General features: G+C 44.4%; 1 protein-coding gene across 1 annotated transcript in view; it reads right to left on the bottom strand.

The window, feature by feature from the left end:
* Nucleotides 1-17,500, bottom strand: part of LOC138948355 (uncharacterized) — a 164,192-nt gene that overhangs the window by 106,631 nt on the left and 40,061 nt on the right. The window contains exons 2-11 of the mRNA XM_070319884.1: nt 17,343-17,454; nt 16,649-16,783; nt 15,142-15,221; nt 13,870-13,925; nt 13,544-13,704; nt 11,930-12,006; nt 11,348-11,403; nt 10,803-10,984; nt 8,535-8,645; nt 4,847-4,957 (exon numbers count right to left, since the gene is read on the bottom strand). Of these exons, the coding sequence (XP_070175985.1) occupies nt 4,847-4,957; nt 8,535-8,645; nt 10,803-10,984; nt 11,348-11,403; nt 11,930-12,006; nt 13,544-13,704; nt 13,870-13,925; nt 15,142-15,221; nt 16,649-16,783; nt 17,343-17,403 (1,030 nt within the window). The 5' untranslated portion in view covers nt 17,404-17,454. The remainder of the gene's footprint in view (nt 1-4,846; nt 4,958-8,534; nt 8,646-10,802; nt 10,985-11,347; nt 11,404-11,929; nt 12,007-13,543; nt 13,705-13,869; nt 13,926-15,141; nt 15,222-16,648; nt 16,784-17,342; nt 17,455-17,500) is intronic.

Consider the following 17,500-nt stretch of genomic DNA (forward strand, 5'->3'; position numbering starts at 1 on the left):
AGACACACATGTTAGAACTTAGTCACAGACACACATGTTAGAACTTAGTCACAGACACACATGTTAGAACTTATTCACAGACACACATGTTAGAACTTAGTCACATACACACGTTAGAACTTAGTCACAGACACACATGTTAGAACTTATTCACAGACACACATGTTAGAACTTATTCACAGACACACATGTTAGAACTTAGTCACAGACACACGTTAGAACTTAGTCACAGACACACATGTTAGAACTTAGTCACAGACACACATGTTAGAACTTAGTCACAGACACACATGTTAGAACTTAGTCACAGACACACATGTTAGAACTTAGTCACAGACACACATGTTAGAACTTAGTCACAGACACACGTTAGAACTTAGTCACAGACACACATGTTAGAACTTAGTCACAGACACACATGTTATAACTTAGTCACAGACACACATGTTATAACTTAGTCACAGACACACATGTTAGATTCACAGACACACACGTTAGAACTTAGTCACAGACACACATGTTAGAACTTAGTCACAGACACACATGTTAGAACTTAGTCACAGACACACACGTTAGAACTTAGTCACAGACAAACACGTTAGAACTTAGTCACATACACACGTTAGAACTTAGTCACAGACACACGTTAGAACTTAGTCACAGACACACACGTTAGAACTTAGTCACAGACACATGTTAGAACTTAGTCACAGACACACACGTTAGAACTTAGTCACAGACACATGTTAGAACTTAGTCACAGACACACGTTAGAACTTAGTCACAGACACACACGTTAGAACTTAGTCACAGACACATGTTAGAACTTAGTCACAGACACACACGTTAGAACTTAGTCACAGACACACATGTTAGAACTTAGTCACAGACACATGTTAGAACTTAGTCACAGACACACACGTTAGAACTTAGTCACAGACACATGTTAGAACTTAGTCACAGACACACGTTAGAACTTAGTCACAGACACACACGTTAGAACTTAGTCACAGACACATGTTAGAACTTAGTCACAGACACACACGTTAGAACTTAGTCACAGACACACACGTTAGAACTTAGTCACAGACACACATGTTAGAACTTAGTCACAGACACACATGTTAGAACTTAGTCACAGACACACATGTTAGAACTTAGTCACAGACACACACGTTAGAACTTAGTCACAGACACACATGTTAGAACTTAGTCACAGACACACATGTTAGAACTTAGTCACAGACACACACGTTAGAACTTAGTCACAGACACACATGTTAGAACTTAGTCACAGACACACACGTTAGAACTTAGTCACAGACACACACGTTAGAACTTAGTCACAGACACACATGTTAGAACTTAGTCACAGACACACGTTAGAACTTAGTCACAGACACACATGTTATAACTTAGTCACAGACACACATGTTAGAACTTAGTCACAGACACACACGTTAGAACTTAGTCACAGACACACATGTTAGAACTTAGTCACAGACACACATGTTAGAACTTAGTCACAGACAAACACGTTAGAACTTAGTCACAGACACACATGTTAGAACTTAGTCACAGACAAACACGTTAGAACTTAGTCACAGACACACATGTTAGAACTTAGTCACAGACAAACACGTTAGAACTTAGTCACAGACACACATGTTAGAACTTAGTCACAGACACACATGTTAGAACTTATTCACAGACACACATGTTAGAACTTAGTCAGATACACACGTTAGAACTTAGTCACAGACACACATGTTAGAACTTAGTCACAGACACACATGTTAGAACTTATTCACAGACACACATGTTAGAACTTAGTCACAGACACACGTTAGAACTTAGTCACAGACACACATGTTAGAACTTAGTCACAGACACACATGTTAGAACTTAGTCACAGACACACATGTTAGAACTTAGTCACAGACACACATGTTAGAACTTAGTCACAGACACACATGTTAGAACTTAGTCACAGACACACGTTAGAACTTAGTCACAGACACACATGTTAGAACTTAGTCACAGACACACATGTTATAACTTAGTCACAGACACACATGTTATAACTTAGTCACAGACACACATGTTAGATTCACAGACACACACGTTAGAACTTAGTCACAGACACACATGTTAGAACTTAGTCACAGACACACATGTTAGAACTTAGTCACAGACACACACGTTAGAACTTAGTCACAGACAAACACGTTAGAACTTAGTCACATACACACGTTAGAACTTAGTCACAGACACACGTTAGAACTTAGTCACAGACAAACACGTTAGAACTTAGTCACAGACACATGTTAGAACTTAGTCACAGACACACACGTTAGAACTTAGTCACAGACACATGTTAGAACTTAGTCACAGACACACGTTAGAACTTAGTCACAGACACACACGTTAGAACTTAGTCACAGACACATGTTAGAACTTAGTCACAGACACACACGTTAGAACTTAGTCACAGACACACATGTTAGAACTTAGTCACAGACACATGTTAGAACTTAGTCACAGACACACACGTTAGAACTTAGTCACAGACACATGTTAGAACTTAGTCACAGACACACGTTAGAACTTAGTCACAGACACACACGTTAGAACTTAGTCACAGACACATGTTAGAACTTAGTCACAGACACACACGTTAGAACTTAGTCACAGACACACACGTTAGAACTTAGTCACAGACACACATGTTAGAACTTAGTCACAGACACACATGTTAGAACTTAGTCACAGACACACATGTTAGAACTTAGTCACAGACACACACGTTAGAACTTAGTCACAGACACACATGTTAGAACTTAGTCACAGACACACATGTTAGAACTTAGTCACAGACACACACGTTAGAACTTAGTCACAGACACACATGTTAGAACTTAGTCACAGACACACACGTTAGAACTTAGTCACAGACACACACGTTAGAACTTAGTCACAGACACACATGTTAGAACTTAGTCACAGACACACGTTAGAACTTAGTCACAGACACACATGTTATAACTTAGTCACAGACACACATGTTAGAACTTAGTCACAGACACACACGTTAGAACTTAGTCACAGACACACATGTTAGAACTTAGTCACAGACACACATGTTAGAACTTAGTCACAGACAAACACGTTAGAACTTAGTCACAGACACACATGTTAGAACTTAGTCACAGACAAACACGTTAGAACTTAGTCACAGACACACATGTTAGAACTTAGTCACAGACAAACACGTTAGAACTTAGTCACAGACACACATGTTAGAACTTAGTCACAGACACACATGTTAGAACTTATTCACAGACACACATGTTAGAACTTAGTCACAGACACACACGTTAGAACTTAGTCACATACACACATGTTAGAACTTAGTCACAGACACACATGTTAGAACTTAGTCACAGACACACACGTTAGAACTTAGTCACAGACACACACGTTAGAACTTAGTCACAGACACACACGTTAGAACTTAGTCACAGACACACATGTTATAACTTAGTCACAGACACATGTTAGAACTTAGTCACAGACAAACACGTTAGAACTTAGTCACAGACACACATGTTAGAACTTAGTCACAGACACACATGTTAGAACTTAGTCACAGACAAACACGTTAGAACTTAGTCACAGACACACATGTTAGAACTTAGTCACAGACACACATGTTAGAACTTAGTCACAGACACACATGTTAGAACTTAGTCACAGACACACATGTTAGAACTTAGTCACAGACACACATGTTAGAACTTAGTCACAGACACACATGTTAGAACTTAGTCACAGACACACATGTTAGAACTTAGTCACAGACAAACACGTTAGAACTTAGTCACAGACACACATGTTAGAACTTAGTCACAGACACACACGTTAGAACTTAGTCACAGACACACATGTTAGAACTTAGTCACAGACACACATGTTAGAACTTAGTCACAGACACACATGTTAGAACTTAGTCACAGACACACATGTTAGAACTTAGTCACAGACACACATGTTAGAACTTAGTCACAGACAAACACGTTAGAACTTAGTCACAGACACACATGTTAGAACTTAGTCACAGACAAACACGTTAGAACTTAGTCACATAAGCCTTGTGAATGCTGTATGTTGTGTTCATGTGTATATATATATTAAAATTATCAGTGAACATTACTAATTTTCTTCTCTAGATAACGATTAACTTTCTGTTTTGGCTCAAGTAATCCGTTTGGAAGTGAGCCAGAACTGAAAATTATTATTTTCACGTGAAAAGTGGTATTATCAAGTGATCATGCTTACACATGAAGTGTTAAAGTGTGATTATCAGGTTGACGTGTCTAATAATGGTTTTGGCGCTAGTAAGCCGAGGATAAAACTGAAAAGTAGCAATTAACACTGTCAGTTAACATTATCGCTGTGAATTACACAGAACACGTGTAAATTACTAATGTTCACGTGATATTGGTAGGGATGGCCAAACCGTCCGCCTGATCACCAGGGGTGAGTACAAATTCCGCCGGGCTAGTAGAAACCGCCTGGCAACTTGCCCGGCTGTCTAGTGAAAATTCTGGTCAAAGGCAACACTTTGGGTTGTAATATCGAGTTTCAAAGCCATATAACCACTGCAGATGCAGCAACTGTGGTATGTACCGGGCCAGCGACATTTCTGGCGGGCTAGTAACTTTCTTGAAGTTACTCGCCCGGTTGGCGAGTTAACATTTTGAGATTTGGCCATCCCTGTATTGGTAACCTCAGGTTTTGGCGCTAGTAAGACGCCATACATGGAGAAGTTGGTGTGACAACTCACAGCAGTCCTGTTCGTCCGAGTGGTCGGTGCAGTCGTGCTTGCCGTCACAGAGGGCGCCCTCCGTCACACACAGCTGTCCGTCAGCACACGCCCTTTGACCTGCCCCACACTCTGCTCCCGGCACGTGCACACCGCGTTGAGGGTCAGTGCAAGTATTAGCATTAGCAAGTGTTAGTATTAGCATTAGTATTACGGGGGAACCCCCTTCTTAAGGCCTTCTTAATCTGAGAAAATTATGTCTTATTCCCCCCTCTGCTTCTTTACCTCTGTAAACTTGTAGGGGTAGTTATTTTTCGATAATGACCCAGCAACCAAACAAATAACGACCCAGCAACAGCCTGAATCCTCGATAGTGCAATGGGTTGAGAAGTTGTTCTGATTCGGTACTACTTTTTGCGACTGAAAAGTTCCGAACGCTCTAATGTACGAAGTATACATCTCTGGAGCAAACAATACAAACATACCGCATTTAAATTAACAACTACAGGCCTGAACACATGAATCTCCATGTAAAATCCATGTTTTCTGAATCTAGATCTGCCGTGCTCAAACGTTCATCACAAGCAATTTCCCGCAAGGCAAGTAACTCATACTTTGTCTAGCGACAAGAGTAGTTCCCCTTCTTTTCACTCAGTTTCTTCGACAACAGACTGCAATCCGACAGTCAGTTTTCAACAATATTTCATTTAATAAACAGATCACACGCAACCAAATGCACACATCTCATCAATTTAAACAACATAAAGCGGTTTCATACACTATTTTCCCCAGAAAACTGAACTTCATACAGTTTTTAACGTTGGAACACGGGTGCAAAAGTTCGTCTGCTAGTCCCATTTGACGAAAGAACATTATCCTAAGCGATACCAAAACATATACAGAACACACAATATCTGCCTTTGCCGCCACAGCAGAATAACAGCATATCTGTGTACTTGATTTTAGTCCAAAATAGGAAAACTGACAAGACGTGTTAACAGAATGGAATGATTTGCACGGAACTATACAACCGCGCATTAATCGATCGCCTGCGCAGGTTGACTGGTTGAGTGAATAGGATTCGATCAAACTTTCGCAAAAAACCTCCTCTTTTCTTTGAATAACTGAAGAAAGGAGGAATAAAGAGGTTACACACCTCGTCTCAGTGATTATAAAAAATAATGGTCTCAGTTCGCGGTCATGAAAAAGCTCGCTAAAGCTCGCATTTTTCATGATCCGCTAACTTCGACCATTATTTTTAATAATCACTGAGACTCGGCATGTAACCTCTACTTAACAACCCCTTAACTGCCGGGAGACCGAAAATGGAGTACATTTACGGACGTTATGAACAACAAATCTGAAAAGTTGACCCGTGTCCGTCCCGGCCCCAGTTCGAACCTGCGACCTTCCGATCACAAGTCCAGTGCTCTACCAACTGAGCTACTGGCTCTGGCCTTCACGTGTTGGAGACAATGTCCTTATGGTGAAACTCTCCTGTCATCACCATCACAGACCGGCCCTGGCCTTCACGTGTTGGAGACAGTGTCCTTATGGTGAAACTCTCGTGTCATCACCATCACAGACCGGCTCTGGCCTTCACGTGTTGGAGACAGTGTCCTTATGGTGAAACTCTCCTGTCATCACCATCACAGACCGGCTTTGGCCTTCACGTGTTGGAGACAGTGTCCTTATGGTGAAACTCTCCTGTCATCACCATCACAGACCGGCCCTAGCCTTCACGTGTTGGAGACAATGTCCTTATGGTGAAACTCTCCTGTCATCACCATCACAGACCGGCTCTGGCCTTCACGTGTTGGAGACAATGTCCTTATGGTGAAACTCTCCTGTCATCACCATCACAGACCGGCCCTGGCCTTCACGTGTGGGAGACAGTGTCCTTATGGTGAAACTCTCCTGTCATCACCATCACAGACCGCCCCCGGCCTTCACGTGTTGGAGACAGTGTCCTTATGGTGAAACTCTCCTGTCATCACCATCACAGATCGACCCTGGCCTTCACGTGTTGGAGACAGTGTCCTTATGGTGAAACTCTCGTGTCATCACCATCACAGACCGGCCACGGCCTTCACGTGTTGGAGACAGTGTCCTTATGGTGAAACTCTCCTGTCATCACCATCACAGACCGACCCCGGCCTTCACGTGTTGGAGACAGTGTCCTTATGGTGAAACTCTCCTGTCATCACCATCACAGACCGGCCCCGGCCTTCACGTGTTGGAGACAGTGTCCTTATGGTGAAACTCTCCTGTCATCACCATCACAGACCGGCTCTGGCCTTCACGTGGGCTGAGCGCATTCTACCACTTGGACCCATACCGAAACTTACAGCGTGGCTGCTTTCTGGGCATCGTGAGTTTTTTTTGTTTTTGTCATGGCTGAATGTTTTTTGTAACTTACGCTGATGTCAATTTGAAAAAGTAATTGAGCAACAAGAACAAAGTTCCTTGTATACACTGCTTGTAGCTTTTGTTTGTTTGTTTGTTTGCTTAACACCCAGCCGACCACGAAGGGCCATATCAGGGCGGTGCTGCTTTGACATATAACGTGCGCCACACACAATGTTGACTCTTGGCATGTGATATAGTGAAAGGGTGTTTTTATCCTACGTAAAATAATGGGGAGATGTGCGGTGGTCGACAAGATGGCGACACAAAGAGGAAGGTATCGTTCAGAATAAGAAAGCAATTGCTGTGTTAAGTGCAGGGTTGAGGGGCACGAACCCAAAAAGGGTGCAACCCAAACGGGAGAGAACAAACCGCGGGTTTTGATTCGTTGAAATCACAACACAACTCAGTTTCAACCAATCCAAGACTGCGGGTGGCTCTCCGTCTCGTTTGGGTGCTAACTTTGTCCTGCACCTCGGCCCTGGTCACACTGGGGGTCAGTAATCACTCGAGTGTTTTGTGTTAGACTTAGTGTTGGTCACACTGCACACAAGCGTCCCTTGAATATTACCCCCCCCCTCCACCCTCACCACATCGCACACACCATCAAATAACGTAAAGCACTCTTAACTCCCGCCCCTCTCCCCTCTCTCCCCTCTCTCCCCTCACAAAAGTAAGAAGATCAAGTTCACTGCATCCAAAATGTGAGAACCAAACCATCATAACATTGGATAGATGTGTTTCATAACTGAGGAATGGAAGACTTGGCCAAGAAATGACAGACAGACAGACAGACATCCAGCCAAACAGACAGAAAGACAGCCAGACAGCTCAGACAGCTCAGACAGACAGCCAGCCAGATAGACCGACAGAGAGAGACAGAGAGAGAAACAGACAGACAGACAGACGGACAGCCAGCCAGCCAGCCAGCCAGCCAGCCAGCCAGCCAGCCAGCCTGCCAGATAGACCGACAGAGAGAGACAGAGAGAGAAACAGACAGACAAACAGACGGACAGCCAGCCAGCCAGCCAGCCAGCCAGATAGACAGACAGCCAGCTAGATAGACCGACAGAGAGAGACAGAGAGAGAAACAGACAGACAGACAGACGGACAGCCAGCCAGCCAGCCAGATAGACAGACAGACAGCCAGATAGACAGACAGCCAGCCAGCCATCCAACCAGCCAGGTAGACAGACATACAGCCAGCCAGCCAGCCAGATAGACAGACATACAGCCAATCAGCCAGCCAGCCAGCCAGATAGACAGACAGCCAGCCAGATAGACAGACAGACAAATAACTCACTGCAGTTGAGTTCATCCGAAGAGTCCCCGCAGTCGTCAATGCCGTCACAGAACGCCGTCTCTAGGATGCAGTGTTTCCTGTAGGGACAGAACCTCTTGCCCGCGGCACAGTCTGAAGAGACAGACAAACACATAGTATGACACAGTCATTGCAGTAGAAGTGACATGGTAGTAGTGCTATACGCTTTGTCCCTTTAAGTCATTGTCTCCGTCTACACGATGATGGAGTAGGTGGAATTGTTTGAGGTCTACGTATTTATTGTATCGTGCCTGTGTCCAGTGTCGCGCACACCACAACATACACCACAGCGTACACCACAACGTACACCACAGCGTACACCACAACATACACCACAACGTACACCACAACATACACCACAGCGTACACCACAACGTACACCACAACATACACCACAGCGTACACCACAACATACACCACAGCGTACACCACAACGTACACCACAACGTACACCACAGCGTACACCACAACACATCTGTGTCTTTATCATCAATGCTCCCCACGGACTCTCAACCTAGAGGCTCCCTCGATCCCCAACTTTAATTTTCAGGGGGCCAGTGGAACTTTAGAGGGTCAAAAGACAACGAGGTTCATGTCCTTGCTTTTTGAAGGCACATACCTCACCGGCACACACCTCACCGGCACATACCTCACCGGCACACACCTCACCGGCACATACCTCACCGACACATACCTCACCGACACATACCTCACCGACACATACCTCACCGACACATACCTCACCGACACATACCTCACCGACACATACCTCACCGACACATACCTCACCGTCACATAACTCACCGACACATACCTCACCGACACACACCTCACCAACACATACCTGACCGACACATACCTGACCGACACATACCTCACCAACACAAACCTCAGCGACACATACCTCACCAACACAAACCTCACCGACACATACCTCACCGACACATACCTCACCGACACATACTTCACCGACACATACCTCACCGACACATACCTCACCGACACATACCTCACCGACACATACCTCACCGACACATACCTCACCGACACATACCTCACCGACACATACCTCTCCGACACATACCTCACCGACACATACCTCACCGACACATACCTGACCGACACATACCTGACCGACACATACCTCACCGACACATACCTCACCGACACATACCTGACCGACACATACCTGACCGACACATACCTGACCGACACATACCTGACCGACACATACCTGACCGACACATACCTCACCGACACATACCTTACCGACACATACCTCACCGGCACATACCTCACCGACACATACCTCACCGACACATACCTCACCGACACATACCTCACCGACACATACCTCACCGACACATACCTCACCGACACATACCTCACTGACACATACCTCACCGACACATACCCCCTTGAGCGCTTATGACAAAGTAATACCGACTTTTTAAAATTCTGAGCCCTTTTTAAAAAACATTATGGTTAAAGGGTTGAGATTAACTCCTTAAACTTGCATCGATACAGACCGTTTGTGAAAACTGATGGTAGTCACGGTAACGGATATTTAGTTCGTTCCGGGACATGCTGTTTTCAGTTTTAGTGCGTCTACGGCCTCCTCCACGAGTTTCTGGTATGTGTTTTCGGCTTTTAGTTTGTAAAGGACGCAGGGACGCACGGTTTGGGAAGCCCTGATCTTTTACATAGCATACACCACTGATCTTTTACATAGCATACACCACTGATCTTTTACATAGCATAAACCAATGATCTTTTACATAGCATACACCAATGATCTTTTACATAGCATAAACCAATGATCGATCAAGAGCTTGTCTCTAACTTTTGTTATTTAAAGGCATACTAACGCACTCCCGTGTTTACAAAGTGTAGTTTGCCCACAATCGATGTCAAACGCACCATAAGACCATATAATGACGATATGTCACCATGCGCGGACCATAATACATGCATTACAGCTTGTTCTAGCCTCTGAAAAAGTGAGGATGTCAACAAAGCCGCGGTGTTAGCTCCCTTGCATCAACGTTACATGTGTTGCCAAATCTATAAATAGGACCATCTAGATCAAAATAAAAATTCAAATATCTCAACATTTAAGGGCTCCTAGACCACAATATTTTGCAGGGAACTTAATTTAGCATGTCTCCAGCTGTTGGTAAAGCAATTAGCGTGTATAGTCATCGAGTACATATGGCTTTAATAATACATCTCTGTCGCACACCCTCTCACCGTTCTTGAAGAAGGACGCGTAACACGACGCCGCCTCCTCGTTACTGGAGGTGACCTTGAAAGGCGGCGTCTTGGCCACTAAGGTGATGCCATTCTCCTCAAGGTCATCCAGCACGTCCATCACCGTCACTTCCTCTTCTGGCGTCAGCACAGCCTCCAGGAAGATCTCCAAACACTCGCCGCTGGGAGACAACAGCGAAAGGTTTATAAACGTGGCCAAAAATGATTGCAACAAACCCAAATTAAAGCATTAATTCCAGTGTCATTTCATTAAAACTTTCTATGCCAGTTAAGGCCGTTCATTTAACTATCAGGATCACCTTTTGAATTAAAAATTTCCTTTACAGGGATACAAACACAGATACGCAGACATAGACAGACAGACAGACAGCCAGACAGACAGCCAGACAGACAGACTGACAGACAGACAGACAGACAGACAGACGGACACACACACACACACACACACACACACACACACACACACACACACACACACACACACACACGCGCGCGCGCGGGAAAATATGTTTGCTGAAACTTACGCTTCCTGAGCGCCAAACTCCCATCCTTTGCCCACGTCTCCGATCGCCGTGTCCAGCTGTACACATGTCATCATCACTCATCAGGATTATCAATTGGCTCAGTAGATGAACAGACACAGCAGAGAGAGAGAGAGAGAGAGAGAGAGAGAGAGAGAGAGAGAGAGAGAGAGAGAGAGAGAGAGAGAGAGAGAGAGAGAGAGAGAGAGAGAGAGAGAGAGAGAGAGAGAGAGAGAGAGAGTCTGTCAGTAAATGTTCATCAAAAGAAAGTTAGTTTTGTTTTGTGTATGTGGTTGCCCTTTTGGCCTGTGTAGCTCTTGTTGTTGTTGATGATGATGATGATGATGATGATGATGATGATGATGATGTTCACGACGACGACGGCGACGATGATGATGATAGCGACTATGCGGACGACGACGACGACAATATTGTCGATGATGACGATGACGACGACGAAAACGATGATGATGACGACGTTGATGATGACGATATTGATGATGATGACGATGATGATGACGATGATGATGACGATGACGATGATGATGACGATTACGATGATGACGATGATGATGTAGCACTCACCACACTCTTTGCCTGTGACGTGGTGGCGGACCCATTCACCCCCATGATGTAGAGACGCGCGTTGAAGTTGGCGATGGCTGCAAATGAAAGGCGACTTTTGTTTATCTTCCTTTGTGAACAACAGACGGAACCAACGAAAGAACGAACAAGAGTCCCCCCAAAAAACTCAGACTTATCACCTGGACAGACATAGTCGTTCTGATGGCTAGTGATATCGCATTGAAGTGGTTGATGTAGAAAAGGGTCATTCTCTTACCACCCCCCCCCCTTATACACACACCATCTCTTACCCCCCCCCCCCCCACACACACTTACTCTTCACAAAACCTCTGCTCTCCCAGCCACGCCCTCCCCTCCCACAGCATCCCCTCCTCACCCAGCTGTTCCAACCAAACTTCTTACCATCAGGAACCACGGAGCGCTTCCCGAGGCTAGTCATGTTGGACAGAGCGGTCCATGTTGACATGGTCGCCCCCCCCCCCCCCAACCCAGGCCCCCTTCCCGCCATAGCCCCCCCCCCCAACCAGCACCCTCCACCACAGCATCCTACCCCTGACCAAAAATCTGACCTACCATCAGGGCACAGAGATTGTTTTTTTTCCGGCTGGTGACGTAGAAAGGGCCGTCACTTAAAGGCAGAGTAAGCCTCCCGTAAACCATCACAGATACGGTCAGGCTTTTACACACAGTACAAACACCATTTCATTTAAACACTCACCAATTGAGAACATCCTAGGTGCCCTCCGTAAAGAGCGAACAATTTTCAAAGAATTTATTTTTGCGTGGTTTATCTTACCCCTGAGCCATCGTGAACCCGTGTGATCCAGTTTTCCCTTTTCACAATGCAGTCGTCATAGTTAGTCATTTGAATGCGACTCGACGTGAGCTTATCTACAATAGCACGTTTTTTTTATGCACGAAACAACGGCTGTGGTTCACAAGAACTCTAGCGATGGCTTTTGACTGTTGAGAGGAACGGCGATTTGCACTGATAAACCGGCCGTCGTCTGCTACGACCCTTGCGTGACCCTGCTTCCGGGCTTTTCTTTTTTTAAACTTTCACAACTTCGAATTGTTCTGATCTTGTCTTGATGAAAAATGAATTCTTTTATGATTAAAGAATGTTTGTGTAACAAGCTGTCAATTTATTATTTAGATTTTAAAAGTTAGGTCTAGCGCAAAAACGAGGCGCCGTTGTTGTTAACGGAACAAGTCTACGAAAATAAATTCTTTGAAAATGTCTCACGCTCGACAGAAAGCAGCCAGGATGTTCCCGTTCGGTGAGCGTTCAAATGGAAGTATGCTTGTACTGTATTTAGACGCTCGGGGAGCTCTGTGATGGTTTACGGGAGGCTTACTGTGCCTTTAAACTTTTGTTGATGACCGGGTCAGTTCTAGAACATTTAACCTCAACTAAACCTCCCTCCCCCCCTCACCCACTCGAACACAAACAAAGACGACTTACCATCAGAACAAAGAGATTGGTTCTTGCGGCTGGTGACACGGAAGGGGTTGCCAGTGAAGGTGCTGATGCTGACCGGGTCAATTCTAGAACATTCATCCTCATGTAACCCCCCCCCCCCCCACACACACACACAAGCAATAGCGACTTACCATCAGGACACAGAGATTCGTTCTTGTGGCTGGTGACGTAGAACGGGCCACCAGTGAAGGTGTTGATGCTGACCGGGTCATTCTCCAGGGCCGTCATCTTGATGTCCACCAAAGCCTCGTTCTGGGTCTGCAGGCTCACGAACACCCTCACGCACGTGCCGCTGTCATGGTAACGGAGAATACGATAATCACGTGATATTCATTTTAGCTTTTGAATCTTTAATTTCAATTTTTGGGGGTTAAATTTAATCTTTTTTAATTTCAAGACATTATTATTAACATTGCTGGAAAAAAACAAATCTCTAGGTAAGCAGTGTGTGACTCACAGTCTTTCCACCTCCATGTCAGCGATGGTTCCAGTGTTGGCGAACGTCGTCTCCACCTGCAACGTACGCGACATTGAATCATCAACACATACACTCACATCTCCTTCTTCTTTAAATTCAAGCATTGAAACATCAACACATACACTCACATCTCCTTCCTCTCCTTTAAATTCAAGCATTGAAACATCAACACATACACTCACATCTCCTTCCTCTCCTTTAAATTCAAGCATTGAAAAATCAACACATACACTCACATCTCCTTCTTCTTTAAATTCAAGCATTGAAACATCAACACATACACTCACATCTCCTTCCTCTCCTTTAAATTCAAGCATTGAAACATCAACACATACACTCACATCTCCTTCCTCTCCTTTAAATTCAAGCATTGAAAAATCAACAGATACACTCACATCTTCTTCTTCTTTAAATTCAAGCATTGAAACATCAACACATACACTCACATCTCCTTCCTCTCCTTTAAATTCAAGCATTGAAAAATCAACACATACACTCACATCTCCCTCCTCTCCTTTAAATTCAAGCATTGAAACATCAACACATACACTCACATCTCCTTCCTCTCCTTTAAATTCAAGCATTGAAACATCAACACATACACTCACATCTCCTTCCTCTCCTTTAAATTCAAGCATTGAAACATCAACACATACACTCACATCTCCTTCTTCTCCTTTAAATTCAAGCATTGAAACATCAACAGATACACTCATTTAATTTTTTTCGATAAATTCAAGCATTTGAATTTTCACAAAAACGTATTGAAATGTAAGCGTTTCTCTTCGCCTGAGCACTGAATTGACTTTCTTTTTCCAGCGAGAGGGGTCTTTTTTGTCAGATTACTTCGTTGTTTTTATTTTTTTAAATCTTTTTATAGCCTGGCCAGATCAGCAATAGTGAGACGAACTGTTTAAACGAGAAGGAGCATACCGCTACAGAGACGAACTGTTTAAACGAGAAGGAGCATACCGCTACAGAGACGAACTGTTTAAACGAGAAGGAGCATACCGCTACAGAGACGAACTGTTTAAACGAGAAGGAGCATACCGCTACAGAGACGAACTGTTTAAACGATAAGGAGCGTACCGCTACAGAGACGAACTGTTTAAACGATAAGGAGCGTACCGCTACAGAGACGAACTGTTTAAACGATAAGGAGCATACCGCTACAGAGACGAACTGTTTAAACGAGAAGGAGCATACTGCTACGGAGACAAAAAATAGAAAAAAAGACAAAGGATGACTTACGTAGCTTTTGATTAGAGAATTCTCGTTGGTCTCTTGAGGCAAGCCGGCGATGTAGAAAGTGGCCTGGTAGTTTGGTATGACTGGCAGAGGAAGCATCATGGCGTGTCATTGACACCATGTAGAACAAAGCAATCGCACAGCACACGCAACAACAACAACACTGGGATGTCGGTCATTTTAGTATATCGTCACGCAACAACAACAACACTGGGATGTCGGTCATTTTAGTATATCGTCACGCAACAACAACAACAACACTGGGATGTCGGTCATTTTAGTATATCGTCACGCAACAACAACAACACTGGGATGTCGGTCATTTTAGTATATCGTCACGCAACAACAACAACACTGGGATGTCGGTCATTTTAGTATATCGTCACGCAACAACAACAACACTGGGATGTCGGTCATTTTAGTATATCGTCACGCAACAACAACAACACTGGGATGTCGGTCATTTTAGTATATCGTCACGCAACAACAACAACACTGGGATGTCGGTCTATTTAGTATATCGTCACGCAACAACAACAACACTGGGATGTCGGTCATTTTAGTATATCGTCACGCAACAACAACAACACTGGGATGTCGGTCATTTTAGTATATCGTCACGCAACAACAACAACACTGGGATGTCGGTCATTTTAGTATATCGTCACGCAACAACAACAACACTGGGATGTCGGTCATTTTAGTATATCGTCACGCAACAACAACAACACTGGGATGTCGGTCATTTTAGTATATCGTCACGTCAGAGCAACAACTGTTAATCTAAAAAAGCCTGTATTTTAGAAAATGGCACTTGAAGTTTTTTTGATAAGGCTGCATTCATAAATAAGTGGCTCAAGCCCCTGATTGTTTGCCTGCAGATGGATAACAATATTGAACAATGCCTCCGTTGTTTTCAGGCGTATTATGACGTTGCAACAACGTATTTAAAACTATAGAACTTGGAAGAACCAAACTCGATAAGCAACAACAAGAACAAGAACAAGAACAAGAACAACAAAAACAACAACAACGACGACAACGACAACGACGACAACAACACCAAGAACGACGACAACGACGACGATGACGACGACACCAACACCGCCGACAGCAACAACAATGAACACACCCAAAACGACGACGACAACCTCAACAACAACGACGACGATGACGACACCACCACCACCACCGACAACAACCATCAGCACTATCTCCACAAACAACGTAGACGACGTGATAACGAGGATGGCAATGATAACATCCACCACCACAACAGCAACAAGAACAGCGACATCCATCAACACGACCATTATTAGCATAAACACATACACACACACGGGCGGACAGACGTTTGCCATAACATGGACCCACGTTTATACAAAGGTGAGTCAAAAAGCAACATTCTAGAAACACACACACGGGCGGACAGACGTTTGCCATAACATGGACCCACGTTTATACAAAGGTGAGTCAAAAAGCAACATATATATATTCTACATGTACACACCGGGGTCGATGCAGCGCATGTTGCTGTTGTAGGTGCAGCACTTCTGGTTACTCGGACACCCGCTGTCAGCGCTACACGACTTGGAGCCGGAGGAGGAGGAGGAGGGGGCGGTCAGGGGGCATAACCCCGCCTGGTCTGCACATCGAGACACTTTTGTGAGTAAAGAGGACTTGAATTTTTTTTTATTGAAAAAGGTTACATTAAAAAAAAAGTATAAACAAACAGACAAACAGACCAATTTGTTTGTTTGTTTGTTTGCTTAACGCCCAGCCGACCACGAAGGGCCATATCAGGGCGGTAGACAGACCGAGCTTAACTAAAGAAGACATGACAGTAATCAGAAAAAGAGTAAGATCTTGATGACGACAATGCAAACATTCAACAGATTTAACAAGTTTACCCACTGATCCCCCCACCTTCCGCCTAACTCATTTGCTGTCTTGCTTACTCGTTTGGCCCGTTGACATAGCAGGAGCGATTTCAAACCAACGAAAGTCGGGGGAAAGTTGGTTGAAGTCTGCCATGTGAACGGCACTTAAGATCCCTGTGAGGGTATTTTGCAAATCGTCGACGAAAGCAATATACTGAACCAAAACGATGCAAAAAAACAACCCCACATAACCGTCGACAAAGCATTTTCAGTCATTAACAAGAAGTGGCAACAAGGTTACGTCCTTTTACCCACGTGACCTACCTTGAGCAGTGACGTAGAGGGCGCCACTACAGAGAACCAAGGCAGCCAGGAAGCGCGCCATCTTGGCTGCTGTACTCTGGGATCGAAGGGCTGGTAGAAGAGGCCCTCAGTTCTGAAGCAAAGATTCAGAAACCACATTAAATTGTCCTCACGCTGAG

Source organism: Littorina saxatilis, linkage group LG15 (assembly GCF_037325665.1).
Source record: "Littorina saxatilis isolate snail1 linkage group LG15, US_GU_Lsax_2.0, whole genome shotgun sequence".
Classification (NCBI taxonomy): Eukaryota; Metazoa; Mollusca; class Gastropoda; order Littorinimorpha; family Littorinidae; genus Littorina; species Littorina saxatilis.